General features: G+C 39.6%; 3 protein-coding genes across 5 annotated transcripts; 2 read left to right on the top strand and 1 right to left on the bottom strand.

The window, feature by feature from the left end:
• Positions 1-28: 28 nt before the first annotated feature.
• Positions 29-13,826, bottom strand: slc47a1 (solute carrier family 47 member 1). 3 transcript variants are annotated; one of them, XM_041052214.1, is made up of 17 exons: positions 13,505-13,826; positions 13,016-13,117; positions 10,008-10,076; positions 9,763-9,911; positions 9,259-9,301; positions 8,130-8,174; positions 7,479-7,576; positions 6,731-6,828; positions 6,456-6,569; positions 5,948-6,015; positions 5,265-5,373; positions 4,890-4,965; positions 4,737-4,806; positions 4,462-4,594; positions 1,598-1,692; positions 1,328-1,432; positions 29-1,218 (listed from the first exon to the last, which is right to left on the bottom strand). In XM_041052214.1, the coding sequence occupies exons 1-17, from the start codon at positions 13,715-13,717 to the stop codon at positions 826-828; spliced, it is 1,980 nt and encodes a 659-aa protein (XP_040908148.1). In that variant the 5' UTR covers positions 13,718-13,826; the 3' UTR covers positions 29-825. The 3 variants fall into 3 exon arrangements, with proteins under 3 accessions (XP_040908148.1, XP_040908149.1, XP_040908147.1); XM_041052215.1 differs by having other exon boundaries at positions 29-1,200; XM_041052213.1 differs by having other exon boundaries at positions 30-1,221.
• Positions 13,827-18,250: 4,424 nt separating this feature from the next.
• tmigd1 (transmembrane and immunoglobulin domain containing 1) lies at positions 18,251-21,260 on the top strand. Its single transcript, XM_041052217.1, has 6 exons — positions 18,251-18,387; positions 19,592-19,677; positions 19,829-20,119; positions 20,537-20,824; positions 20,985-21,088; positions 21,182-21,260. Exons 2-6 carry the CDS (start codon positions 19,614-19,616, stop codon positions 21,191-21,193), a joined length of 759 nt encoding a protein of 252 aa, XP_040908151.1. The 5' UTR covers positions 18,251-18,387; positions 19,592-19,613; the 3' UTR covers positions 21,194-21,260.
• A 2,049-nt stretch (positions 21,261-23,309) lies between these two features.
• On the top strand, positions 23,310-27,836 carry LOC121190779. Its single transcript, XM_041051775.1, has 6 exons — positions 23,310-23,408; positions 24,536-24,854; positions 25,019-25,326; positions 25,486-25,581; positions 26,325-26,359; positions 26,815-27,836. Exons 2-6 carry the CDS (start codon positions 24,546-24,548, stop codon positions 26,847-26,849), a joined length of 783 nt encoding a protein of 260 aa, XP_040907709.1. The 5' UTR covers positions 23,310-23,408; positions 24,536-24,545; the 3' UTR covers positions 26,850-27,836.
• Positions 27,837-27,943: the final 107 nt, after the last annotated feature.

The following is a 27,943-nucleotide window of genomic DNA, read 5'->3' as shown; positions in this document are numbered from 1 at the left end:
ATTAGTCTAGCAGCCATTGGATGCTACAACGTCAATAGCAGGACCTCAATAATTGGTGGTTTAATTTTTGGATCTTTGGCAATACAGTTTGGATTCCTTCAAGTGCATATTTACAAGAACAAGAATATAAGAGTTCAGACTACTTAATGCAAATTTCTTGGGGGAATAATGTATTTTTTGCTTTTGGAGTCCAAAATATCTGATCACCCCTGTGTTTGATTTTACTGTGAGACATGTTTAAAGTCATTTTTATTGATAAGGATGCTAACACAGTTCATTACATTATTGGTCCTATATATACAGTAAAAAAATAACTAGCTTATTATTTATTAATCACCTCTGTCCTGAAGCTATCAGGAATGACAATGCAGTAATACATAGCCTGCTCACATAATGGAGTACATATTTACATGTTTACATGTAAATTTTACATCACATATTTACAGTCAATCTTAAAGTTAAAATGTGAAAAAGAGATTTAAGGTCAGTAAGAAAGAAGAAATATGTCACAGTGCAACATGTAAATCAATACAATCAATAAGTTCCAAAATCAAAAGCTATCAGAGGAAAAACATCTGTTCCTTGGTGCCCACGTGGTCTCATAATAACAGATTTGTAATGTGTCTTGTCCCAGTTGAGCATCTCTGGCTGAGAAGGTTAAAACATGATCTGATCATGTCAGGTTGTAGTTTTACAAAATAACAACCCAGGCTTATGAGAAGATGTGCAACTATGAAAGAACACTTTTCTCTCCAGGAATGAATTGTCCATTTGTGAGAACTGTGTTCGGCCGCTAGGTGTCGACATTCAGGGGTCAAAGGTAGATCAGAGGTATGGAGTCAGGTCCAAAGGAGCGAGTGGCGTAGGAGTGGAGGCATTGGTCCAGTTCAGGGTAAAGTTAGCCCGGCTCTGAGCAGAGGGCTCCGGTGCAGGGAAAGCAATGTGGAAAGCGACACCAATGGCCAAAAGAAGGACTAAAACCAAGAAGGTGAGTCCCCGACGCAAGATTAGCTGAGTGACAGAAAGCAGGGCTTCAGGTTTGGTGTTTATAGTATTTTTGCTCTGCTCAGCATCCCCCTCAGTAGTTCCTGTAGTAGTGTTGTTGCCTTCGGACTCGTGACCTGCTTTCAGCTCCTGATCCTGGGTGCTGACTGGACTGTAGCCATCTGATTTAAGAACTTCTTCACTGTCCAACTGGGCCTTGAGGGTGCATAGATGCTGCTGTTAATCAGTATGTGAGTTACTCAAGTGTGATAAAACTAACACAAACCAAGCAGTGAGAACAAGCTGCTTAGCTACACAGCACATTTTGTACATATGCACTTACTGTGTTAGAGCTTTCAGAGACGTCAGGCACCATTGCTTCAGTCAGCACTGTGCTAGCAGGACGTTTTGGTATCACTACCACTTTCTTTCCAGCTCGCAGCTGAGCCTGAAAATACATTAGAGTGAGATTTATAAAACACATAAGAAAAACAGGTATATTGTTATGCATGATGGAACTGCAGGCTGGTGGCACTCTATTGCTCTATTGTTTTTAGTCCTTTTTGGGAAGGTTTAAATGCCTCAGTTTTACAGGAAAATAAGAAGATCATACCTTGTGTGTGACTTTCTTCCAATTGAGTTTGAAGATTAGAACGAGAAAGAAACCCATCTCAAGGAAAACAGATATAGAGAGACCCACCCACAAGCCTAACAGGAGAGACAGAAAGACACATGCTTTAAACAAAGGTCTACAGTTGATTCATTTCAAACATACCTGCAAACAATTGGATAACCAAATTTTATGGTATTTTAGTCTGGATCAAATGTTGGACTGACCAACCAACAATGCCATCCCTACACTCACGGCATGAATATGGTCAAAAAGAGAAGGATTGCTAAAAGCAGTACTCACTCACGTACACTGAACTCCAAACATATTGCATATCTGCATGTTAAATCAGAGCCACCTTTGCATTATTATTAAACTCTGAACTATCTTTGGAAGTCCTTAATTTGACTATTACTATTACAAACTGGATTAATTCAGTCCACCCTAAAAAGACTCATATCAAGTTTATTTCCAAAGAGCCACACAATCTGGCTGCTTGTGACAAAGTTCTTCCACTGAAAAAAATGTTTTGTTGAATTTACTCAATTTTAATATTGAAAGTGGTTGCACGCAATACACTCATCTAAATCTAGACATATTTTTTAAGTTGGCTGTACTTAATATTTTTGAGTAATTTCAAATAAATTATGTAAGTAGTTTCAGCACAAAAATTCTGAGTATTTGTTACTCTGATTTCCTTAGTAATTCTAACTAAGCGCATGTTCAATTTACTTAAATTCATTATGTAATTCACATATTGTGGTTAAATTAAATTGTTTTATTCAACATATGTAACCCACGCAGGCACAGGGAGGACATGCAAACTCCACACAGAAGGGGTTCGAACCTGGAACCCTCTTGCTGTGAGGCGACAGTGCTAACCACTGCACCACCGTGCCACCCTATTTTGATTCAATTCACAATTTTATGTAAAACAATCAAAATGCATATGTAGATGTGGGGGTGGCCGAGAAACCCGGTATACAACAATGAGTTGTGGCAGTCTGGAGCAATTCCCAATTCCATTTTATTTGAAAATAAAATGGAGTCTTGTTCAAAAACTCCACAGTAAAAAATGCACATTGGGCCAACCAGAAAGATAATCAAAAAGGGGGGAAGAAATTCTCAAGAGCACTTCTCAAGAAGAATCAAAATAATACAGAACAAAAGAATTCACTCTAAACTGCCTTTCTGGTTATACCCTTAAAGTTTGGGCCCATGGCAGGAGCTACAATCTGGAGTTGTGTTCAGGAGCTGTGCTTCTCTCCTTTAGGCTCCGGCCACCACAGCCTCCTCACTTTTATACTGGTGGACTGCACCAAGAAATCAATATCAATTATCTCTTCCAGCACCCTTACAATAATCCCAATACTAAATAACATTATCAAGTAGAAGTTCAGTTAAACTTACTTTAAAAATACTTATTTCTTTTTAAACAAGATACTTATACAGGTCATTTCACCACAAAAGATAAAACACCCCTCCCACTCTACCACACTTGGTTTCTTCCCCCGTGAACCCCCCTATTTAACCAAATGGACGGCTCCAGCTCAGGTTTGGCTGTTCCTGGTCTGACAGAGGAAGAAGTGCAACAAAGGAGACAGGTCAACAAAATTTAAATTCAATAAATCAAATACACGATCACAGTGTGACTTCTCTCCTTCACCCCCCCTCCAAATGTTCATACCACACACATCACCACCAGCAGTTCACACCAGGATCAACATTCTGATAAAATCTACCTGAGAAAGAGCACATGTAAGGCACATGTGTAGCACATGTGCCTTACTTTAGTGCACGGGGTCTCCCTGTGAGAATTTTTTTCCCTCTTCTTTGCTTACTTTTATCTTTCTGGTTGGCCCAATGTGCATTTTTTAACAAGACTCTAATTTTGTCAAATAAAATGGAATTGGGAATTTCTCCAGACTGCCAAACTCATTGTTGTATACCGGGTCTCTCGGCCACCCCCACATCTACATATGCATTTTTATTGTTTTAAATAAAATTGTGAATTGAATTAACATATTTTACGTAATGTAAAATAAAACAATTTAATTTAAAGCACAATAACAAATTATGTAACCACAATATATGAATTACATAATGAATTTAAGTAAATTAAACATGGGTTTAGGTAGAATTACTAAGGAAATACAAAAAAGTAACAAATACTCAGAATTTTCGTGCCGAAAGTGCTTATATAATTTATTTACTAGTACAGCCAACTTAAAAAATATGCCTAGATTTAGATGAATGTATTGCGTGCAACCACTTTCAACATTAAAATTGAGTAAATTCAATGAAGCATTTTTTTCAGTGCACAAAGATACACACCTCACAAGGTCAGAGCTTTGATGCACATTGGGTGACTGTGTGCGTGCGAGCATTTATCAATACATGCACACTTGGAGTGGACAGTAAAGAGCGCCACTCTGGCAGGGGGTCAATGGCAGGCTGCAGGGAAGGAAATTAAGGAATGGCTGGTGCAGCAGGACCCAGTGGGTTTGTGGGCCTAACTAATGAACCTGGATTTAAATATAGACACACTACTTCATTTCTAACTTCTGCTGGCATACTTTAAAGGTGCCAGCTCACTGATCAACTGTTCAACAACTGTTGAATTTATGAACAAAATAATGTCAATGTGAAACGTTCATCTTGTGGTCACTGTGTCCACAAGGTCAGTGTTCCCCCATCCACTTGAAGTTAACCGAAATTAGTGTTTGACCTTTGGTATACCTGCTTGTTTACACTGACTTCACCCGATGTGAAAATGGGGTTGCAAAAAAGTCTGTTTATAGGTCTTGTGGAATACTACTGCATATGTTAAAAAAAAAAAAAAATTGGAGTGGGATGAAAAGTATTACCTAATATTCTGAGCTGGGCAGCAAACATCAGAGCTATTCCCACGGGCAGACCAATGCAGTAGTAACACACCAGGTTAGACAAGGCGGCAATTTTCTGCATCCCAGCTCCTACAAGAATCCCTGAGCAGACACACTGAAAACACACACAGATTGAAACAGAGAGAAAAAAAGACATTTATTCAACAAAAAAGCTAACACCTCTGTGTATACTATTCATCACAAGGGCTCATGTTAAAATTAGACAAGAACACTTGTTCTGCTCTGCAACAACATACCAGAAGTGCATCAAGAAACTGTAGAAATATGTAGACTGTGAGGTTCTCTGAGACAATCTCCACAATGTTGCTACAGACAATAGAAGAAGATCATCAGAAACAGAGCTGCCTTTTCATGGTACAAGAATAAATGTGTGTTAATGTGAAACTCACTCATCCGAGGTAAATATGTAGCCAGCGACGGACTTACAGCTAGCAATGACGATACCCTGGAACACAGCAAGCACTCCTATACCGAAGATGTTACATAAGGTATAAAATATGCCTTCCAGATTCACACAAATGATAAACACGTAAAAAATAAAGCTGCATTGTTGTTCATTGTATTTAAGTTTTTCTTTTTTTGTGCTCACATAATCAACACATGCTCTGAGCTCTTTAACTAAGTCAAACACCTACAGTACATAAGAGGTGTCTAGTTATAGTGTACTATTCAAAATTAATACACCTGGCCATAGTATAAATTGTTTTAATCATCCATGTTTGTCTTTACATGTATGTATGTTACATGTATGTGTGTCTTCATACCTGAGAGAACCAAGGCCACTTTGCAGGTGACAATGGCCCTGGATGTGTTCCCGGCCCCCAGAGCATTGCCAACACGAACACAGGCAGCTGCATGGATACCTAAAGGGAACTGCAAAGACCCCATATTACTTTCAGTTAGAGAAATACAAAGATGGAGCCCAGAGGTATTTAGCTTATCTTAGCATAAACACTGGAAGCAGGGGGGTGAAATTAGCCCGAGGATCTCCAAAGTTCAAAATTACACTTACCAGCACCTCTAACACTCACAAGTTGTTTCATTTGTTAAATCATCCATAAACAGAAATGTAAAAACAACAATCTGGGATTTTAGAAGGAGCAGTGTGTTGTTGTTGTTTGTTTGTTTGTTTGTTTGTTTGTTTGTTTGTTTGTTTGTTTGCTTGCTTGCTTGCTTGCTTGCTTGTTTGTTTGTTTATTTGTTTGTTTGTTTTTTAATATTATTTCTTGATTATAAACAGTTTATAAAACTGTTGCTTAAAACAGTTTAAGCTGTTTTAAGCAAAGCTAAGCTAACTCCCTCCTGGATCTAGGTCCTTACTTAACATACAAACATGAGAGTGGTATTTATCTTCTTAAGTGAATAAGTATATTTCACAAAATGCTGAATTATTATTCAATAATAATGTGTACATAAATCATACAGTGCACAAATGAGTGATACACACCATATATGTTATGGCTCCTACTTCCACCAACACATGCTGAGCAGCAAGATCCACCTCACCAAGTACACCTGATATGATAAAAATCAGATTCAGAAATTTACAAAGACTTTCCCTCCATGCCTAAAAGAAACTCAGCACAAATTTTGACTAAACATAGTAATGAAACTGCACCCAGCATGGTGCTGGTTTATTCATCTGACAGGTCAAATAGATGTCAGAAGGAAAAGATGTTATAAGGTCAGATTTTATTTACATGGCACACATATAGTGCTTCTACATTATTCTCTTAATTTTAGATGAATCACATACTGCTGGCGGAGAAGCATTAATATTTATACCCAGAATTTAATCTGGGAAAATAAGAATGGTTATTTATTATCATAGTTACTGGAAATGTGGCCCCAGTGTCAAAGTCTCACATTTTCATTTAGACTAAAAATAGAAAGCTCTAATTCCAATTACAAGTAGGAAATGTGTCAAAGTGTGTCAAAAACAGTCCAACACTGACCAGCAAGGAAACCGCCGACCTCCCATATCCACCATTCAAAGCAGACCATGAATGCACTGGGAACAGCCAGCTTCATAAAGGAGCCCCATTCCTGTAAACAGTCAGTGGACCAGCCTGCAGAAAGTTTCACAGAGAACTACAGTCAATATGGCCTGGAACAATTACTGAAGACAATACTGTTTACATGCATCATTTACCTTTAGGCCTAGATGAGTAGCAGATACTGTGATGTGGTCATTTAGTATTTGATATTCACATTTGTGTGTACACCTCACCTCCCCACGTCTGCTGATGGAGTTTCTTCCATCTGATGTAGCCAAACAACAGCAGGCAGATGGTGATCTGAGAGAGGCTGTTAGCAATTGCTGATCCACTGAAAATACACGAGAGAACATCTTTATATTTTGTGAGATGTACTTTAATTGTGAATGTATTCCTCTCTTAGTCAGAGTGGGTCTGCATCAAGACAGTGAAAAGTACATTGTGGTTTGAGGACACTTGATGTCTAAGGGTCTGACCCTTGAAAACTAGCAGGAATCCATGCTTGATATGGGAGAGGAAGGACAGAGGACAGAGGCCCGATGGGTTAAGTCGTTTGCATGTTGTATCAGATGTTTTTCCAGCTGGACCAAGATCAAATCCTGTCACATCTCTCCCTTCTTTCTTTACCCTAAACTGCCCCCCTCTGTAAATGAAGTGCAAAGATAATAAACATCTGTGTACGGCTGACCTTATTTTAACAAAAAAACAAATCATTCTTCTTAGATAGATTAACATGCATAATGAGCTCTCTGACCTCCTGTCCCCTTCTTTCCAAATTCCTGGCTATTCATCAGCCCCCAACCCTCTCCTGTCTGGACAACGGTGAAATGATCAGAGGAGAGATAAAAAGTTTCGCTGCTTCAAATGCTATAGAGGCTTATCTTTATTTTATTGGTCATAGTTTCTGATGCATGCACCCTATCAAGTTACACAAAGTCCATAAAAATGAAACGATAAGGGGAAGCAGCACGACACACTTACATGACACCCAACTTGAGGCTTAAGATTAAGACGTAGTTGACCCCCAAATTAAGAACGTTTGCTGCTGCTGCTGTGTACATCTGAGGCAGGATAATGCCCTGCCAAAGAAAAAAGACATCCACAATCAGCTAATCTGTGGAGGTAATATTCAAATCGCATGAATAAAGTTCTAGACCAACTAAAACTTAACTTGATTTTCATTTTTTCCCCAAAGCAAAATTCAGGAAAAAGACATCACTCCAGTGGCAAAGAGATAAAGAGGCGACAGTCATGTTAGCTGCACTTAGGTGCAGGGGTGCTTTGAGCTAAAGGCTAATATCAGCATGCTAATGTACTCACAATGGAAGTGCTAACATGCATCTGTTTTGCAGGTATAATGTTACACTAGTTTAGCATGTTTGCATACTTACATTTGCAAATTAGCACTTAACATAAGTAGTACAGCTGAGGCTGATGGGAATGTCATTAGATTTGCAGATAATTAGCCATAAACCAAAGTAATGGACACATTTCAATTTTGACCTGATGGTGGCAACTTTAAGAAATCACCAAAGTTATTGTACTTCCTCCTGGGTGGGCCGTGAATGTCTAAATCAAATTTCATGGCAAGGGAGAAGTGAGAGGCGCTCCTGTTTCCTCTTACAAACTTACTTGATTTTGTAGGTAGGCAACCTGCAGCTGGTGCAGGAACATAGCCTGTGACAGGGAGAGACAAAGAGAAGAGTTTACAGAATAGAACTGGCACACCTCTTAGATACCAGACAGCCAAGGCTCTCAAGCATAACTTTGATTTATGATGATGAAAAATGATTTAGCTATGCAATCACTATCTATATTGGCACTATGATACTCATGTATTTCCAAATATTGATATGTTGTCTGCAAACAGGGATAGCATGCATGCTAATAATTTGATGAAAACACAAGTAATACTTAGACCAATTAGAGCAACTGACAAACACTTAAACTGGATTATCTCAGTCAAACTAAGGAGTTAACTGGAGTGAAAACAAGATAATGGACAGAGGTGGATTACTTGTGTTGCTTTTGAATCACTGTGGCATTTATACAATTTTGTTGGAAGCATGGAAAATTTCCAGTCTCCAGACTTTACTGGTATCTCAATGCATTCATTTGTCCGGAAACACGCACTACTGTTTTTATGCCCTTTATTGCAAGGTGCAGCTGTTCATGCTTTCCTTTAATTGCTTTTATTGTATGCACCAGAAGGGTTATGGGGAGAATGGAATTCAACAGGATTATTTTCTACACAGACAGTGACATGGCTAGTAGCAGTGAAAATGTGAATTGATCAAATCAATTCAACAGAAAAAAACATTTTTCTGTAATCATTTTGTATTTCTGCATTTATGTTATAATTCTAAAGATATTTCCTGTCTGCTACCTCACATCCTTCAAGTAACATCCAAAAAGTCTTTTGAATTCAGGTTATTGTTGAATTTCAGTCACTGTAAACCCTTAAGCAAAACTTTGTCAGGTTGTCAGGTTATAGAGTGCATGTTAACACACTCCATGGCTTGCGAATGAGGCCAGGGAGTACTGCTGTTTGGTATTTAACTAAACAACTCTGGAACTTTCTTTTTGTTTGTAATACAGGGCCTACTCTTCCTGTCCTAATGCACCTATACTGTAGTGCAAGTAACTGCAGAATATTGCATCATGTGACATATATTGAATGAGGCAGTAAAGATTTTATTTCCCCCACTGGGAGAACACTATTTTTCAGGCTCTGGGGAGTGTTTCAGTTTAGAGCACTCACTGGAACAGCTGGTAGAAAAGCCATCACGTAGAGATGGGCAATTCTAGAGGAAAACAGAGTAACATTAATTTAGTACAGCAAACAGTGACAATTATTCCCTCTCTGCTCAGACATGCACCTGTTTTTGCAAGTCTATGTCAAAACTATGTGTCTGTTTACATTAACTTTCTGCTTTATAGCCTCAGTTCCTCAATATAAAATAAAAAGATGTGATGTAAGTGTAGGGAAACTACCGGTACACATGAACAAAATTTGTAGGTCTATACACATACCTACATATATGTACATACAAAGCTGAACTTAAGCACACCCATACTGAATACTTCTGTACACAGTGAACTGGAAGAACCTTATACACTGATAATATAGTTGCTGGTAATCCTGCAGCCATGGTACTAAAGATAAAGATATGGGCCTTGTTTGTTTCCTTAAACAATTTGACCAACAGTTTATCCTCAACACAATTTAAAGACAATACATCAGTTTCATAAACAGTGGAGGTACCTCGCCACCTCATCTTCTTGGTGCATGATGAGTAGTAAGTTATGAGAGTTGATGAGAAGAGCCCAACAAGGCAGACAAAACAGCAGCAAGATGAGTGAACTCCGCTGGAGAATTACCCCCACACGTTTCATGTTCTTGCTGCCGAATGTCTGCAAAACATAAATGAGACAAATGAGAACTGAACCTGATTACATAGGTTCAAACACACCATGACAATGAGGTGCAAAAAAGGTCTTTTTTCTCACCTGAGAAATCAGTGTGTCACAAGCCATAGCAAGGCCATAGCCTGTAGCAGTTGTGGTAACATTAATGATCTGTGGGGCGGAAGATCAAATACAAACAAATTACAAAACAAAAACTGCAAATTAATTTTTAGTTATAAAAAATATCTTTTAGTCATTGTCCACATTAAAGAAATACATACTTTAATATGATATCTGGACACCCAGCTTTCCTACACTTCAGCTGTTTCAGCAACTAATGTAGGGGACTGATTCCAGAAAAAAGCATCTCACACACAGCAACAGGGCAAAAGCTGTTCTTGATGCTCATATGCTGCCATTTCATCGAAAGGCTGAACCAGTGAGTAGGAAGGGGCTCTGTCTGCCCATTATGTTTTACCTACTCTGAGTAATGATGGGCTCCATTTTAAAGATGGCCAGTGGCAGAGAGTTTTCAAGCAAATCACTATTTATTTTGTGCACATACTATTTTTGGTATTTTCATGACTCAACACAAACTTTACAGGAGTGAATAGTCTAGACACATGGGGCATTTTGACTGGCTTATTCACTATGGTGTCAGTGTGTCCTACCTCAGTCCATTATGATCTCACAAATGGCCATGGATGCCCTGTGCCAGGATACTCAAGAAGAAGCTATTTCTGTTGTCCAAAATCAAGGTAGAGGGCCTGTACTCTGTTCATTCTATTGTACCCAAGAAAAATGGAGATATGAGACCGATCCTGGATCTCAGCTAACGCTGTGACTGCTTTAAAGAAGACTGTCTATTGTATGTGCGGTCTATAGGTAGAGAACACTTTATTTTATACATCAAATCCCCATGTAATTGTCAAAAAGTCTTTTTAGGATTTCATGGCTGAATCCAGAGAGTTTGCTATTTTTCACACTGTCCAATTTGTCCAGCACATATCCACATTAGAGTTTACAATCAGTTGGAAGTAAAGGGCACTCCACCGTGTCAGCAAGGGCTGCAATCTGTACTTACTCACTCAAATCTTCCAGAATTCAGGCTTGTCTATCAGAAGCCAGACAAACTGCTGTTGTGGCAATAGTTTTGATAGTGGAAGAGCTGTCAAGTCTTTGACAGCTTTCAGAAAGTGACATCAAAGCTTGTCTGCAGCTGTTGTGCAGACTGTCAGGGGTACACCACTCCAGCTCAATTCAGCATTTGGAGTTACAAAGCTCAGTGGTGCCAATGACTAGATATAATTGGACAACTTTTGGGGTCCCGTGGTTGAATAGGTGTTTAGGGCACTGACCATAATTTACAACATCCCAGATTCAAGTCCAACAGTACGGGAACTTTGTTGCATTTTGATCCACATTTCTCTCGAGCCTCTTTCTTTCATGTTTCATGTGATAAGCTCAGCTAGCCACACAGGATTTGTTTGTTCTGTGGAAACTGGATGGTTGCTAAGTTACAGTCAAGCATAGGTTCACCCATAGGCTTTAACACCTGTGCACAGAAGCAGTTTGTTTGTGCCTTGTCTGTTAATCAGGTTTAATCTGTTGGATGTGTCGAGATCTTTTTCTAGGTCTGCTCAGTCAGAGCTCAACGGTAGACTGGGGTTGTGAGAAGTCTTGATATTAACACTGAATTAAATTGCACCTGTAATGTGCAAGGGTTGATACGGTCTATCCCACTGAGAATCAACATCCCAGACTGCAGCTTTGTTCTTGCTTTCAGCCAATTTCAACCCGCTGATTTGATTTGCAGGTCCATGTAGTTCTCTGCCAACAGCTTTCATGATTCCCCCATGTGAACTGTGGGTACCCTCTCCCAACACACACGCTCACCCATGCAAACTTTATGCTATCTGCCAAGCACCAAATGGCAAACAGCCAAAGTAAATTAGTGTCTGGTGAAAAGAGTTCAACATGTAGCTTGCCAAAGAGAGCCAGATACTTTTGCAGATCAAGATGGGCAGCCAGAATGGGGTTGATGATGTTTATGTGCATCAACCATGGGTGACTAAACTACATTCTTGTTATATCCTTTTGCTCTGATGCTAGTCTCAGGTCTTGCAAAAGAGACTTAGGTCTCAGTGAAATAACCTGCCTAAATAAAAACAAAAATTAAAAATGTGAGTAAATACTGGAGAAAAAGATCTTCATGCTGCTTTGTTTGCAGGATGTGTAGTTTTGGCAACTGTTTGCCAAGGATTTGAAAAGCCAAGTTTAAGGCATGCGTTGACATCATCTGTTGCCACCACCACTGAGCAGCCAAGCAAACTAACAGGTGGTGGCCATGAATTTGAAGAGGTCCAATACTGGGACAAACATGAAAAAAATACAGATCGAAAAAATTAGAAATTAATATTGATGTATCTACCCAACTATTAGTGGCCTGTGGCCAGAAATTGAGTGCCTGGTCACATACTACAGATGGATGACTCACTTGCAAAGGTCTTAATACTGCATTCCTGCAATGTCGGCTGAATGGGAAGGACAAGAAAAATACCCCTTATTTGGACTATCAAGTATCCATGCATTATTCCAGAGTGGCAGTTCTAACCATGTAGTCACACCAGATAAACAGCCTAAATTTTGCTACTTTTGTTGTTATATGTTTTTGCAGCAGTTCGTTACCAAGAGAAACCAGATACAGAAAGTGTATAGCTTTTATAAAATTAGCTGAATCAATTGCTTTAGCGTTAATATTGGATTGTATTTTGCATTACCAACCAACACTTTGCTGACATGTCTGTAGTTCTTTTCACTTTTCATAGTCGGTGTGAGAAATTCCCAATATCTCCGACTCGCAATTACAAGTTGGTCCACTACTCCCCAAGCATGCACAAGCACACAAACACAGAAATATACTTATTATATTCCTATAGTGAGCAGTAGGAGAAATGGCAGTCATAGCAATAGCAGCAGAAGCAGTAGTTTTAGTTTTAGTATAAGAGGTAGTAAGAGTGGTGGGGATACTAGTTATATTAATAATTATTTATACTTCTATATTTATGATTGTAATTGGTCAATATGCAACAAAAGAGCATATATAGTACCGCTGAGGCAAGAGCGTATCCAGCCAGTTCTGCATTGCCAATGTGACCACAGAATATGGTGATAACAAACGGCAGGAGGAAGTTCAGAATCCGAGACAGCAGCTGTAGAAACAAACAGAGAGATTGGACTAATTTCCAAACAGCCCATCACTGATCAGGTGAGGCTGATGCAGCAAGTTATTGCTATTAACTGGGTTCAGACAGCTTATCTGTACTTAGAAAAGCAGTTTCAAGTTAGAGAGCAGTGTTGTGAAATCACACAAATCTGATTTGCACTAGCATGCAGTATGGACACCATTTTATTTCACCTTCTGCATACATTTCAAAACTGTTAACTGGTTATACTATTAGATTAAATTCTGTAACAGTGCCCATTCAACAGTAACGTGGCAACAAAGGACTACAGTTACTGAATACATCACAGTTGTGGCACTTTATGAATAACATACCAATGCCCCCCAACCAACACTTCAACTTTCCCCTACTCACCAGTGGGCCTGTGAGTCGTAAGACTTGGTAGAGTTCCTCTCTGTAGGCCAGTGGTATCCAGCGTCTCACGCATGCACACCGAAACAGTTTGGAGCTGACTGCTGCCACCGCCTCGTCTCCCTCGACCCCTGCCGTCTTGGCAACAGAAACCCCAGCAACGGGCTCTGCACCCGGCGAGGGCTGTGCAGGTTCTGGGGAACCCAGCTTCTCCATTCAAACACTGAAAAAGACGAGAGATGGGAGAGAGAGAAGGGAGAAAAGCTACAGGACAAGGGCAGGAGGGAGGGAGGGAGTGGGGATAGAGAGAGCAAGGGTAAGGGGGCAGTTGGTCTATCTGGGTTTAGAAATACAACACATGCACTTCTTCAAAGTTATTGATTAAATAATGTGGTTTGGAGGAGGGAGGAGATGAGGGAACGAATACAGGAGAGAGGAAAAGAAAACAGAGGGAGTGACTGTTGTTACAAGGGTCAAAGCAGGGCTGATGAATGTTTCTTGATAGGGAGGGAGGAAATACTGTATTTTACTGTGTATACAGTGAGTGAGTGAGTGAGGGCTTTGTGAACATGTTTCATTAACATACTTTGGTGTGTGTGTGTGTGTGTGTGTGTGGTCTTGCAGAGCTCAGTAGTAATCTGATGAGGAATGCCTGTTTGTACAGTGTACACAAAGAGCTCTGATGGCATAAATGCTGAAGGCTTTGATTAATTACTTACAGGTTCTACAGGTACATGTTTGTGTTTGTTCTTGTTTGTTATTCGTGTGTGTGTGTGTGTGTGCGCGCGCGCATGAATTAGCCACTGATCTTATCTACCTCTGAGTGTACTTTGACTCTGACTTTATCCCTGGGGTCATGCTCCCCATGTAGTTGACACATAAACAAACACATGCACTAACTAACCTGCACGCATCCATTTTTCCTCCTCCAGAGCTCTGTAACTTAAGAATTTATTCACCAGCATCTAGAGGCAGCCTGTCTTCAACATACTTAGCTCTAGCTTTTCAAAAAAGAATCGAGAAAGGCACAGTTGAATCATGTATCAACATCACCAAGGCCATATGCACCCTCAGCTAGCTTCTGTGGCAAAGATCAAACACGTATTGACCTTTAGTATGAGAGAAGTTACAAGCACAGTGATCAGCTTACACAATAAAGCTGGAGACACTTCAGGTGTGTGTGTGCGCACGTGTGCGGTGAGAAGAGATTCCTGCGTGAATCTGTCTAGTATATAGGTTACTAACTAGTCAGTTGTGCAACATCCCATAAGAGCACATTCTTCCTCCACGATTATGTGTGCAATTGCTGCTGACCTTTGATCTTTGATCTGATTGACCATACACTTTTTTTAAAGAGTGTGTATAAGAGGCTGTCAAAGGCTGAATATGATCAACTGATGAAGTGAATTTTAATGCTTACAGTGCATTAAAATTCCCTTTATCAAATGCAAATACATGACAAAGGAAGAAGGGCGTTTGAAGGAGGCATGACTAATACAACTGGCACTTTCTATGCTCAGTCAAAAACCCTGTCATAGACTGAAAACAGGTTGCAAATACTGACCTACCATTTTAAGAAGCTTAAATGTTAGCTCTGGTTGAGACAGAAGGAAATCCAAATCTGATTGGATAACAGCAACAATGACACCAAGGTCAGATATGTCTACTGCTTTCAACTCACTCCTACCTTCATTCTAATGTAGAGTTATAAAGTGGCAGACAAAAAAAAAAAATCTGCTGTTCATTTTGGGTTAAAGTCCATTTTACCAAGTGCAAATAAAGAAGTAGAAAGTTTGAATATGACTAATACAAGTGCTTCTTTTTTCCTCAATCAGAAATCACATTTTAGGAGATATCCACCATTAACAGACACTCCACCATGGAGGTATTATCGTAAGGACATAATAGTCCAATTTTAAGGTTAGTTATGTTGTTGAGACATTTGTTCATGAAATGGTCTTTTAGTCTTTTAGAGCCAAATATTTGTTTTTAAATGTATAAGCGCCCAATGAATTTCCCCTTGCAACATTTTTTAAAAACCATCAAACAACCATGCAACTTATGAAATGAAATTGAGTTACGATTTGTTAAGAGTGCACAGACAACACATAAATAACTAAATGAATCTAAGGAAGGATGTAGATAGACATATAGGACACTGAAAGACACTGACAGTCTCAAACATGAAGCTCATTGCATGTTTCCAATCATAATTTGTAAACTCATTTACTAACTGCAGCTGAATGAAACGTTTTTCAGTTGGTCAATGCCTCTCTCTAGTGGGTAAGAGAGGGAGGACGGTTGCACACACACGTACAGTTGCCAATGTTCTCAATTATTTCACTGTATATAATTGAAATGTGTGTGAGGAAGCTTACCTGTAAGTAAGATCACAATGTCACGTCTGAAGATTATCTATGAAGATATCGCTGCTGTGCCATATGCGTAAATTGCGCAGAGCCCCTCTGTCAGTTTGGAGTAACGTCTATTGGCCCTGCTGCTGTGAGATGGGGACAGCTATTTAATAATGTCAAAGAAAATCATGCACTCTGCATTTGTTTAGTCAGCGTGAGACAGTGTCTAACAGCTTTTAAAGCCCAAATTGTGACAGTTGACAGCGCTTGCGATCCGACAGGTGGAATTTGGGTGTGAGGAGGCGGAGCACAGCTCCGGTGGGCTACGGCTCGGCAGCTGTTTCGGAAACTCCACTGTGCACTACCTGTGCAGCACCAAGCAACGGAAAGACAGACACATAATCATAGCTGGTGAAGATAGTGGGGGCGAAGCAGAGATTGAAATGTGCTTCGTGCTGTAATGAAAGCTGTCACCATTATTGGTAACTGATCAGAATGTGCTGGCGGCCTATTTGTTTTTGATTTGTCTCTGTTTTTCGACAGGTCAGTCTCCAAGACTGTTTCCGTGTGGATATATGTTACCTTAACCACTAGTCAAACTGGCACATTGGAATGGTCACATGACAGTGAAACAAGAATGGCACACATCCGATATGCTGGCGTGCAGTAGCATCTGCTGTTTAAATAGGAATGGAATACAAATGGTAACTGGTGTCACTAAGAATCAGTATGCCATGTGCATAAAAGAAGTTGTATAGGACAGTGTAACATGAGTGACATATTGTTTACAAGTGCCATAAGCAGGTACAACGGCAGCCTTATGCCAAATCCAATAGTGACATCCCACTCAGGTAAAGAACCAGAACTTTCCCTCAGGAGTTGGTAGGGATCCAAAGCAGAGCTAAAAGAGGTGAATATCGGAATGTGACTCCAGACTGACTTCATCATCATCATCATCATCATTATCCCCTAAAAAAACAACCATAGGTTATTTGTGCAAGCAGCTCATCGTGACTCATAGTCACGTTTTACTGTTAGGCCACTTCTTTCTGTGAAAACATTTTTATTGACTATAGTCATTACAGTGTCAAGGGTGTGGATGTAAGGAATGAAACACATTCATTTCACATTTGCTTTTAATAGTTACAGGTTTTTAAAGCCCATAACAAATTGGCAAATTTGCTAACGTATCTGACAATGTAGGCCTGTACATTTGTTGATGAAGGAAGTCACTGTTGAAGCAGTTACTCTTTAAACTTCAAAGTCATAACACGTCATATAACTTTTCTGCCTGCCAGCTGTCTTTGTATATGAAATTAGTTTTATGTGATTTTTTATTTCACTGTATTTTTACATCAAATTCACATTATCTGTAATGTCCTCATGTGAGAAGAAAACCATGTTCAAGCTGGTTTGATGCTCCTTAATAAAAACTGGATCTGAGGGATCGTTTCCTTGTACACTCTTCCATTTTTTCCTGTTAATGTCAGATAACTGGCAGTAAGCGAAGACCAGTGTAATGTGTGTATGGATATAAAAACAAGTTGTTATCAGCTTTGTTGATAGCTGATAACAAAGCTGCTAAATGCCCAGTGTACAAGTGTGGCTACATTTGTACTTTATACTTAAAGATTTTATACTATTTAATGTAAAGATTATGATTCTATTCAGATCCAACGCCAAAGTTCAGCATAATACTATTACATGTTTTACCAATGATTAAATTATGTCATTCAAATGTATGTTTTGGGAAAAATAAACAGGAGAGACTAGTTGTGTACATTGTGTTCACACTGACATTTCTTGAGAAGTTTTTAGCAAAGCAAACAGTTACTCATTTACACATTCTACAGTTACATTATCACTCATTCAAGTCCTCCAACCAGAAGGACCATATAGGCCATTTGTCCCTGTTTGACCCTCTGAGGCGACCCATAGGAGCGTCTCATGAAACAGTGTCCCTACAGCGGCAGGCCTTCATCATAATGGCTACAATAACAAACACACAGTTAAGGTTGTGCAACGGTCACGGTCAAAAGAAACAAAGAGCAGTCTCCCAAGTCTAAGCCCTGTGTTTTGTTGAACCATCCATCCACTCTTAATAAAATGCCACCTGATTTCCTCCTTTGTGCCCGTAATCATTACCACCGCCACAAGAGGTCGCCTAACAATAAAATGTAACCATGGGTCATAACACCACTGCTTTGCACAGATGACCTATAGGGTCATATTTTTAGGGGAGGGAAAACTTCAAAGTGTTTACACATTGTAAGTGCACAAGAATAAAATAGATAGAGAGAGAGAGAGAATGGGTGTGAAGATTGAAAGGGCGTTGACAGAAACAGGCAAGTAGAATGATGAGAAAGCCATTTAGAAACAAGTGAGGGAAGTAATAAAAAGTGCCCTCGCCTGCCTCTGAAGCATATAAGAGCTACTGAAGATTCACACAGTCCTCCACATCTTCATATTCACACACAGGGAACATCAGCAACAGAACCCATACAAGAAATAGGAAGAGACAATCATTGCCAGGTAAGTACCTCTCAGTCATCTCACAATGCAAAACCTTTGAATTTTATGTGTATATTTTATAGCATATTTTATGAGTATAGTTTATTTTACCCAGAGAGCATTAGTACTGTGTTGCTGGTATAACTAGTCAGAAAGAGTAACTCTAATGATTTCTTGTAAGTAAAGTGAAATCACACATTATTTTGCTATTATCTTCAAGTAATAAGTGCCAGCCAGTACAAACTATCCAATTATAGAAAAATGGACTTCTCTAACAGACAGGTCTTTCTATATTTAGTCTTTCTGAATCTTGTAAAAAACACTGGAGAGAACATAATGTAACAAGCAATTGGTTTTCTTTCTTGGACACAATAGTCTGGTCACCAACCTAGTTTTTTTTTTTGGTAAAGGTCTTTCCAAATCCCAAAACACCTCATACACATGCCTTCATAAAAGAATACAAAGGAGGCAACTAAAGCTGTGGTAAACAATGACATTTAATGCTTAAAGATCTCATATTATGATATTGCAGATATCCTAAATAGGATCTGATATTCATGAGTAGAACTGCTCTAAAAAGCCTGATAATATGATAGTAATATGCATTTAAATTATCTCAGCTCTGGTCTACAAATTTCAGATGGTAAGTTTTCTTGTTTTACCAAAACTGTCACGCACACAGCAATGTCGTGACAAACGGATGCTCAAACACAATCCATTAGCACTGTGCATAAAATTTTAGATGACATGCATTGACAAGCATTTTTGCCACCTCATGTGCTGGGATTTAAATTGTGTTAAATACGGCTTCATTATCTTGGCTTACTTATTGCCGTGCATTACATATCCTTTACACAGCCGAGGAATAGAAGCTTTTTTGTGTTTTATTTTTCTCTTTTATTTTTTGAATTTGATTGTTTTAGGCATCATAGATGGGCAAAGGAGAAAGGTTTGGCTCACAAAGAAATTTTGATAGAATGAAAGAGAGGGCAGTTGGACATTTTAGTATATAGTATTATTGTTTGTTGTCTGGTGGTGATTGGTAGCCTAACAAGGTTGACAAAAACAACAGAAAATAATTAATCTGAACAAATCTCATTCTGTGTAGCTGTAACTGATTTTTTTCTGTGGAAAGGAGTTAAGTTTTGGTGAATTTAGATTAAATGAGAATTTTAAGTAAACTCTGTACAAGAGCTCTTTCCGATCATCTTTCCCTTCTTTCCAGGTTTAATCCAAGGAAGAGTAAAATGAAGTTGATGCTCTACCCCCCTCTTTTTCATTTGCTCCTGTACTGTTCAACCCAGACATTAGGTAAGTGTGTCTGGTTTGCAATTCAGGTCACGTACAATTTATCTGACTTTCAGTTAAATTATTCCAACAGTGTATTTTTTTCACCCCTTTTGTGCAGTCTAAGCTTTCACTGCTTTGCTTAGTGATCCCTTAAAGTTTCAACTTTCTTAAGGTGTCACGATCCAGTCTGACCCAGAAGTCAGCAGTGAGGGTGTTATACAGACAGAGCTGGACAGGACCGTGTCTCTGCTCTGCAAGCCTGGCGGCAGCTCTGAGCCTCAGGCTGATGAAGAGCTGGTGTGGCTGAGGAACGGTGCTATGGTCAGTCTGGCAGAAGGAAATAGGAAGGGCCGCAGCAGTGTGTGTGTTACCCCTGTCGTCCACGAAGATAATGGTGCCACTTTCACATGCCACCTGAGCAGAAATGCCACAGCTAGAGCCTCAGTAACCCTAAATGTCACACGTGAGTCCCTTCAAATAAATACTGGAATTAATAGTAAGACCAGTAACTATAATATCTAGTTTTTTGGTTTACTGATTTTTGAGTCATACAAGGTATGGCAAACGTTTGTGGTTTTGAGTGAAATATCTCAAATGTTGTACAGAGATGAAAGTCAAATGCTTTAATTTCATGGCAATCAAAGATATTTCATTCTGGACACAAAGCAGTGGACCAGCAGACATACCACACATCCCACTCTGCCATCCACAGAGCAATGACGTTAGCATGGCTAAAAACGCTATCTGAAAGAGCAGTACTAGACTCTGCTCTTTAAATGAAATGTTTGCATCAGTCAGGGAAAAAAAATTAAATTTATTATTAAATTTGTTTCCAAAATCTCAGCCTCATTAAAACTGTCTCTGTGATGTTCCTCTTAAGACCGCCCACAGCTCTCTGGGTCAGAGGAGGTTGCAGTGGAAGATGACTCAGTGCTTGTCCTGCGGTGTGATATCTGGGCCAATCCACCAGTTTCATCCGTGTCGTGGACACTAAATGGAAGCGCGGTGGATCTATTAGCAGGTGGCTTCACGGTGACCAATGATGGCTTTACAAGTCAGCTGACCACCAACAGCGTGGAGAAAAGCTTGCATGAAGGCGTGTATCAGTGCACAGCGTACTCTCCCATGTACGGAGAGCACAGCATGAGCTTCCAAGTCACAGTAACAGGTCAGTTCACACAATCAGTGTGGCACAATTTTGCTGAAGCCACATCTCTGTGTTGAGTGGCCTTGACTATTCTTATGTTTAATCAGTGCATGAGACAATGAACAGGTTAGTGATATAAAGTGAGAAAAAGTGGGCTGATCACCTTCTTCCTTACCTGTAGAAAAGACCATGAAGTTCCCACTGATACCCATGATAGCAGGGTTGGTGGTGGTGTGCCTTACTGCACTTCTTGCTGTGTTTTCACGGTGGAGGAGAATCACAAAGGTGACATACAAAACACACAAACATACTTCTCATGTACTGACTCTGACTCATTACAGACTGAACCCTCTGAACACTTTCTATCTCTTTTCACAGTGCTGTAAATAAGGTCCAAAATAACTGGTCTTCTCTGCTTCACCAAATGAGGCCATGAAGACATCACCGCCCCCCCAACACCCCTCTACTGAGTGCAAGAGACTGGAATTACCCACATTACCTTTTAAATTTGACATTTTAAAAGGTTAGGTTAGGTTTGCCTTTTTTAAAAATGCACTTGGCTCAAAGAATGTTATATGTTATAAGCTAAAAAAACAACATTTCTTTTAGAAGAATAAGTACTTTTATAATGCCTATGTTGATGCTGTTATCCTTCCTGATGTAAAAGTTAGTGTAGGTTTCAGAGACATATCTGTCTCTTCTGTTATAAACAGGCGCGTTTAATAAATGTTTGTGAAAGGACTGACTGAGAGTCGAAATCTTGGTGTCAAGTTTTCACATTTGAGCTGAACTTTAACTCCTGACTCAACAATACAATCGAAGCTCGTTAAAATCATGTTATACATTTACCCTTATTGAGACAAAAGAGCAGGGACTACAGTGCCATGAGGGTCAAGGTCTAGAGCTTTGTGTTCTTACCAATAAAGAAACAGTTAACAGGTTCACATAAAAAGTGCAACTCTGAACAAGGATGAGAGCATGTTTGACAGGAATGCACAGGTGTGATATCAGCTTCCAGTTGATCAAATATAAGGTATAAAGACAAGAGTGTTGTCCGAGTCATGGCTTTTCTTGTGAAAGGAGCTGCTGGGTCGTGCCCGTAGCTTTGAATCGCTACTCAAGCTGATGATCTGATCAGCTGATGATCTCTTGAGCTGTTTAGTCTGGTACTAAATCTAGGAGCTCATTTTGTTGTTGTTGTTGTTTTAGTAGAAGTGTCCAAAGTCATTTTTGCAAGATACAGGCTCATAGCAAGTTGTTTTATAAGACAAAATAACAAGTAGAATATAAGTTAATGAAAAGTGGAAACACAGGTTGTGCCTTCTTTTTCACCTCAGACTAGAACAAAATAGGTGGACATGTCAAGGAACTCATGTGTGGGTCTATAGTGACATCTGCTGGACACTTTAAATCCTTTCCTATCTCTGGAAATGGCATGTTTGTGCAACTGTGAAAAGACAAAGAGTGAAATATTAATGTGAGAAAATCTTACAGCTTCACTGTGCGTGATGAAGTAAAAATGAGCAACAGTATTTAGTGTCCTTATTTTGTTGTTATCAACAAACTGCATATAGTATGTAGGAAAGACTGTTGAGTATTTTATTATATGGAGGCAGTTGTTTAATCTTTAGCAGGTATGTCCACTGAGATTTAGAATCTATATCTCAAAGATGAATAAGAGCATCAAGGTAAATAGTAAAAAGATAGTAAGGAAAAAAGATTGCTGATGATATTAAACAGCAAACATCTAGGGTTTTTTGAGTGGCATGATGAGTGTAAGATAGGGTTGGACAGTATGGACATAAATAACATAAAAAACATAAATATATGTTAACATAATGTGGTGGTATTTGGGGACAACTTATGGTGTTGGAAAATCCACATTGTGTTTGCCATGTTCTGTCGTCCCTATAAATGGGACAGACAAAATATTAGAAACATTCCTCAATATACGACAATCCAGCAACACTACAAACTGGCCTCGAACCAGGTTGAACTAACATCTATCTCATGCCAAGTCAATAAAAATGGAACATTATAAACCTCACAAAGATAAGCTTTATTGCTTAACTGTTGTATTGATTGCATTAAATTGTCGCTGAAAAACTGGTCTGTGCTCTATGTCTATGTCTGAATAGAATCTTCAGCTGTGTGATTAAACTGTACTAAAAAAAAAATAATAATAATAAAAAAGTTAAAAAAAAAAAAAAAAAACTTAAAAATAAGTTTTAAAATAATGAAAGAAAGAAATATCCAGGGATACAGAGAAACAAAAACAGACTTTCTGAGTACACCATAGTCTTGATGCCTATTTTTCCCCATTTAGTGCTTTAGTATGTTTCTTTTCTTTGTGACCATTAAAATTTGTGTATGTAAACTTAGCATTTAATATACGTCAATTTTAAATACAGTATTTCTGGTTTCTGCACCTTATGGTGACGTGCACGCACGTCGAGACGTAACGTATTACGTCGCTGAGGGAGAATTTGCGTGAAGGGCGTGGTGATCCGCGTGCAGTCTACGGTCCGCCGCCAAATTCAAACAGAGAAAGAAAGAAACAGCAGCAACAGGCAGCCGAAGGACAGACGAGTCGTACAACTTCCAGGTAAACTAGCGCCTTTGTTTATTTTTTCGGTATTTAATGTAGATTTAATTTAATGTTAACGTTGTCGAGCTAACGCTGTTACTTTAAATTAAATTAACGGTGTCTTCTCGGACACAGCCCTCTTTTTGTTTATGAGAGATATTCACTGTCCGTTTATCGATATTGTGAATAACTCCATTAACGTTACCACTGTTGGAATAAATGGTAACTTTAAATCACTGTTGTTTCGTCTTCTTGCGGTGTTTTGGATGGCGCTATCCTCGGGTTAAGTGTTTTTTAAAAACAAGGACAGGGCAGTCTGCAAATCACGATCTCCTGATCAAACAATAGCCACGGAACATTTACTAACAGTTAAATGTTGATTGATTGTTGGGGTTGTTACGGATCGGATTTTCCTTTATTTTCACATTATTTTGTCAATAACGGTATTATTTTGTCAATAATTTCTTTAAATCAGATTAATTTAAATTAGTAAAATATTGTAAAGTGCTTGTTTTGCTCGTATGTCTCTGGACATCTGTGTCTTATTTACCTCTGTACAACCTAATGTGATATTATCTTGTGTCTATACAAGTTCTCATTCGTCCAGGTCATCATATCCTAAGGGTTGATTGAAGGCAACTGGACTTCTTGTTTGAAGTTTGAAGACGTTTCACCTCTCATCCGAGAAGCTTCTTCAGTTCTAGAGACTGGTTAGAGAGCCCAAACATTTAAACTCGCAATCGAAAGCACTTCGGTGGAACCGTTCACACCTTGGATGGCACCTGCTGGGCTGCTTCTGGGCCTGAACCAGTGTCTAGAAATGAAGAAGCTTCTCGGATGAGAGGTGAAACGTCTTCAAGCTTCAAAGTCCAGTTGCTTTCAATCAACCTTTAGAATTATTACCTTGTGTTTCATTGTTATGAATACTTATTTAATTTGCTTATTTTATTTGAATTATCACCTTCATTATTGTTGTTGTTGTTACTACTATGAAATAGCATGAGAAATCCACTAATTGTTTCAGCACCATTTTTATTTACTTAAAATCTATGTAAAGCTCTTGAAACAATTCTTTTAAAGTCTGCTGTGAAAAAATTATTAGTGTTATAATTGTAACACCCTGCTGGTTTTTTATCCTACCTCAGCTCAGACAGAATGGCGTCTTCAGTGATGGATGGAGTTGGTAGAGCTGTGGTGGGAGTTTGGCGGGCACACACAGTCCTGGATGAGTCTGATGGGGCAGAGAGCTCCCCAGAAGCCCCAGACCGTTTCCGCAAGCTTCGCTCCTCATCTTCTCTTAACTCTCTGCGAATGTCTTTGCGCAAGCGGCTTCCGCTACGCTCTGTCCAGACCAACTCCCTCCCTGAGAATCCGACTTGGGAGACCCTGAAGGAGGAACCAAAACCCAGCACCGTCCGTAAACTTACTCGCAGTGCTCGGAACTCCATCAGCGGAGTGTATCAGGTAGATGAACTGGTATAGTTTTACTTAGGCTGGATCTGGAGGTGCCAGTCCATGCCAAAGTGATGTTGTGTGTGAAACTCACCAGAAATCAAGCTGCTTTCTCATTTATCCACCCCAAAGCATCATCTTTCTCTTCCTTTGTGTCCTTTTCTCTTTTCACCCAGAGGCTGCAGAGGACCAGAGAGTTTACACGTGAGGAGTGTTTGGTAGCAACCCCGGGCCGGACATGTGATGAGGAAGAGGCTGGTGCATCAACTTCTCGTACCCCAAGACGTACACCTGGCCGAGCTGCAACACCCAGACGCACGCCCAGAGCGGCAGCCACACCCGGGCGTACTCCGGGCTCTAGAGGAAGAAGGACTCCTGAGGCTGGTGTACGGGGGGTGAAAACAGGAGGAGGCAGAAGGCAGCTGGTCCGCATGGCTGCATTACGAAGTCCCTTTGCCTCACCCAACACACAGAACCAGAGACTGTGAGTCTTTTATTATTTACCAGCTACAAAGCAGCATTCATACATTATACAGCTGATACAGTTGTTAGTTGGTCCTGATGCTTTTACAGACAGTATTCTTCTGTTCGTTTTATTTTTGTTTTTTCCATGCGTGAGTGTTTGTTTTCTCTGCCGTGACAGAAAGTTTGACCAAGATTTGGAGTCCGTGTCCAGTGGACTCAAGAGGCTCAAACGTCTATCCAAGGCCTTTGATGACATAATTGGCAGAGATGACAGGTAAAACATCTTCACTCTGAGTTAAACGTGTTTCTGACTAGGAACGTGGGCAATTTAAATATCTGTTCATTAATCATATCATTAATCAGAAGTGTTGTTTGTATTTAGTGTGTATCTTTTGTTAGTATTTTGTAGTTGTGGATAATACATGGTAGGTTAAAGGTGGGTTAAATGCTGAGCAAGAGTTTCTGTATATGTGGATGTGAGTTTTGTGTGTATTTGAGGAAGCTACGATCCATTTCCATTTATTCATGCATATTCTGAGGAGACCACAGAATCACACAACCGCCCTGTGCCTCTTCACTCTCCCACCCACCCAAAGAATCCCAGTCTGCAGCGCAGCTTGTGGATCCCCTGATTTCCTTCCCCTCCCCCCACACACACATTCTTCCCGCCTCAGTTTGAAACTGGGTCTGTGTTTCTGGTATTCGGATGAGGAGGGAGTGAGGGTCGGGGGCAGCCAGCAGGAGGAGAGGGTATGGGTGTGGGAACTGGAGCCAGATGAAATGACAAAAATGTGCTTGTGAGAGCTTGGAGTGTATTTGCATCATTTCCTGTGTTGACATTCAAAATGCCAACGCATCCATAAAGAATTAGATGCACTGTGAACGCCAAAAAAGGCCTAGTGAGAGTGTGACCTTGTCAGTGGAAATTACATGCAGCTAAATGCTTTCCTCTCTGTGTGTAAAGCTTATTTTTGTGGAAATTTAAACACAAGTTTGTTTTCCTCTCACAACAGGCAGTTCAACTATTCCCTTATTGTGGAGTAGGGAAGAAGGTAAATTCAACATCAAAACAAAACTGAAACTAAATCTAGATGAGCTGTTGAAATATAGGCTTATAGTATAACTAACTTTGTGACATGAAAGCGCATGGCAGGGTCAGCTTGATGTCTGTATTTTGAAGCATGGACTCCTGACCTATTACAATGAAAAGCTGCTCTTTTATGGCTGATGAAGAACTTACATTGTCCAAAGGATGCTTTTCTATTTTTTGAAACTCACACTTCCTTCTTCCTTTACTTCCCTTTGCTTTACATCTTGACTTGGTCTCTGTCGCCTTGCCCGTTCTTTTCTGCTACTTACCAGGGTGTCTGCAAGTCTCAGAAGAGCCTTAAAAATCTGAAATTATGTTAAAATCAAGGCCATATACTTGGCTTAAAACCTGCAGACACCAGGTTTGCATTACTCTTTGTGTATGCTTTCTGCACTAATTGTTGTTCTCTCTGAACAGAACCAGTGCACGGGGACTTTCTGGAGGAGCAATGATGAGAAAGCTGGACCCCAGCGGTAAACTCAGTCGTTCAAACCTCACACGTCGAGCCACGCACCTCTCAAACACAGTTGGAGGTTGGGCCCACGTAGCTGTGAATACTATTCGCAAACCCAACTGAACTACACACGTGTGTGTATATAAAACACAGGACCTTTCTAGCCATGTTTATCACATTTCACGTCGCTGTTAGATTTACATGTAGTGTTGTCATGATACTGGGAGACTGTTACATGGCAGCTTGTCTTCTTCTCTTGTTCATGCTGTGTGTAATTAGCAGCATCTACAGTATGTAATTCTTGTGTTTACATGTCTCAGGTTAGCTAGTTGTGGGTAAAATGTCCTCATTGTAGCCACCAAAGGGATTTCTGTATTGTGGTGTATGTACCTGTTATAGCTGCTACAACAAAATGTCTTTGTTACATTTTCCAAGTACTAATTTTGTCCTTTATATTCACACTCTGCATAGAAACCTTTTGTTAGTTTCTGAACTTGAAAAGAAACAGTGCATGAGACCAAAATTGTATCTGCAGAACTAACACTAAATTTACTGACAGAGGGGAGATTTATTTTCCTCCATTTTATATGTATGCAATAATGTTACTAACATTTGTTATGCCTTTTTTAAATGTCATTTGATTATACCAAATTGTAAAGTGTATTTTCTATGAAAGGGGACTTCATTTTATACAGTTTAGGGAGCATTTGAATGGGATTTTCCTTGATGCAGAGGTCAGCACTTTTGATGGCCTGTGGATGATTCATGTACCAAAGCTGTACACATAAATCATCTGATAATGTGATGGGAAAGATGTAATGGCTCATTACCTGATGACAGCGATGGTGACGTTATAAAGCTATATCCATCAGGTTATTAGTGTAGTGACTGTCAAGCAAGCAGCCTAAAATGAAGCAAAATGTCTGTCTTCTGCCAAAGCGAGACATTATGTCTAAATGTGAAAAAAAAAAAACTCCACGTAATAAAACCTGTAAGCTTCATTAAAACATGAAGTCTTTATTATTTATGTATAACACAGGTAATCGGGGCTGTTGGTAACACAAAATAACACCTTCCTTTCAACATGACTGC

This window comes from Toxotes jaculatrix, chromosome 12, assembly GCF_017976425.1.
Source record: "Toxotes jaculatrix isolate fToxJac2 chromosome 12, fToxJac2.pri, whole genome shotgun sequence".
Lineage (NCBI taxonomy): Eukaryota > Metazoa > Chordata > Actinopteri > Toxotidae > Toxotes > Toxotes jaculatrix.
The sequence above is the reverse complement of the archived record's forward strand: the minus strand, read 5'-3'. Positions and strand labels throughout refer to the sequence as shown.

What these genes read in the sequence shown, in the direction of transcription:
- LOC121190779 (XM_041051775.1), top strand. Translation starts at nt 24,546, where the DNA reads ATGGCGTCTTCAGTGATGGATGGAGTTGGTAGAGCTGTGGTGGGAGTT. An exon ending in ATAATTGGCAGAGATGACAG is followed by an intron (nt 25,582 to 26,324) that starts GTAAAACATCTT and finishes CACAACAGGCAG; the next exon opens with TTCAACTATTCCCTTATTGT. An exon ending in ATTGTGGAGTAGGGAAGAAG is followed by an intron (nt 26,360 to 26,814) that starts GTAAATTCAACA and finishes CTCTCTGAACAG; the next exon opens with AACCAGTGCACGGGGACTTT.
- slc47a1 (XM_041052213.1), bottom strand. Translation starts at nt 13,717, where the DNA reads ATGGAGAAGCTGGGTTCCCCAGAACCTGCACAGCCCTCGCCGGGTGCA. An exon ending in CCATCAGCAGACGTGGGGAG is followed by an intron (nt 6,570 to 6,730) that starts GTGAGGTGTACA and finishes AACTTTCTGCAG; the next exon opens with GCTGGTCCACTGACTGTTTA. An exon ending in GGAAGAAAGTCACACACAAG is followed by an intron (nt 1,433 to 1,597) that starts GTATGATCTTCT and finishes ATGTATTTTCAG; the next exon opens with GCTCAGCTGCGAGCTGGAAA.
- tmigd1 (XM_041052217.1), top strand. Translation starts at nt 19,614, where the DNA reads ATGAAGTTGATGCTCTACCCCCCTCTTTTTCATTTGCTCCTGTACTGT. An exon ending in CTGTTCAACCCAGACATTAG is followed by an intron (nt 19,678 to 19,828) that starts GTAAGTGTGTCT and finishes AACTTTCTTAAG; the next exon opens with GTGTCACGATCCAGTCTGAC. An exon ending in CTTCCAAGTCACAGTAACAG is followed by an intron (nt 20,825 to 20,984) that starts GTCAGTTCACAC and finishes CCTTACCTGTAG; the next exon opens with AAAAGACCATGAAGTTCCCA.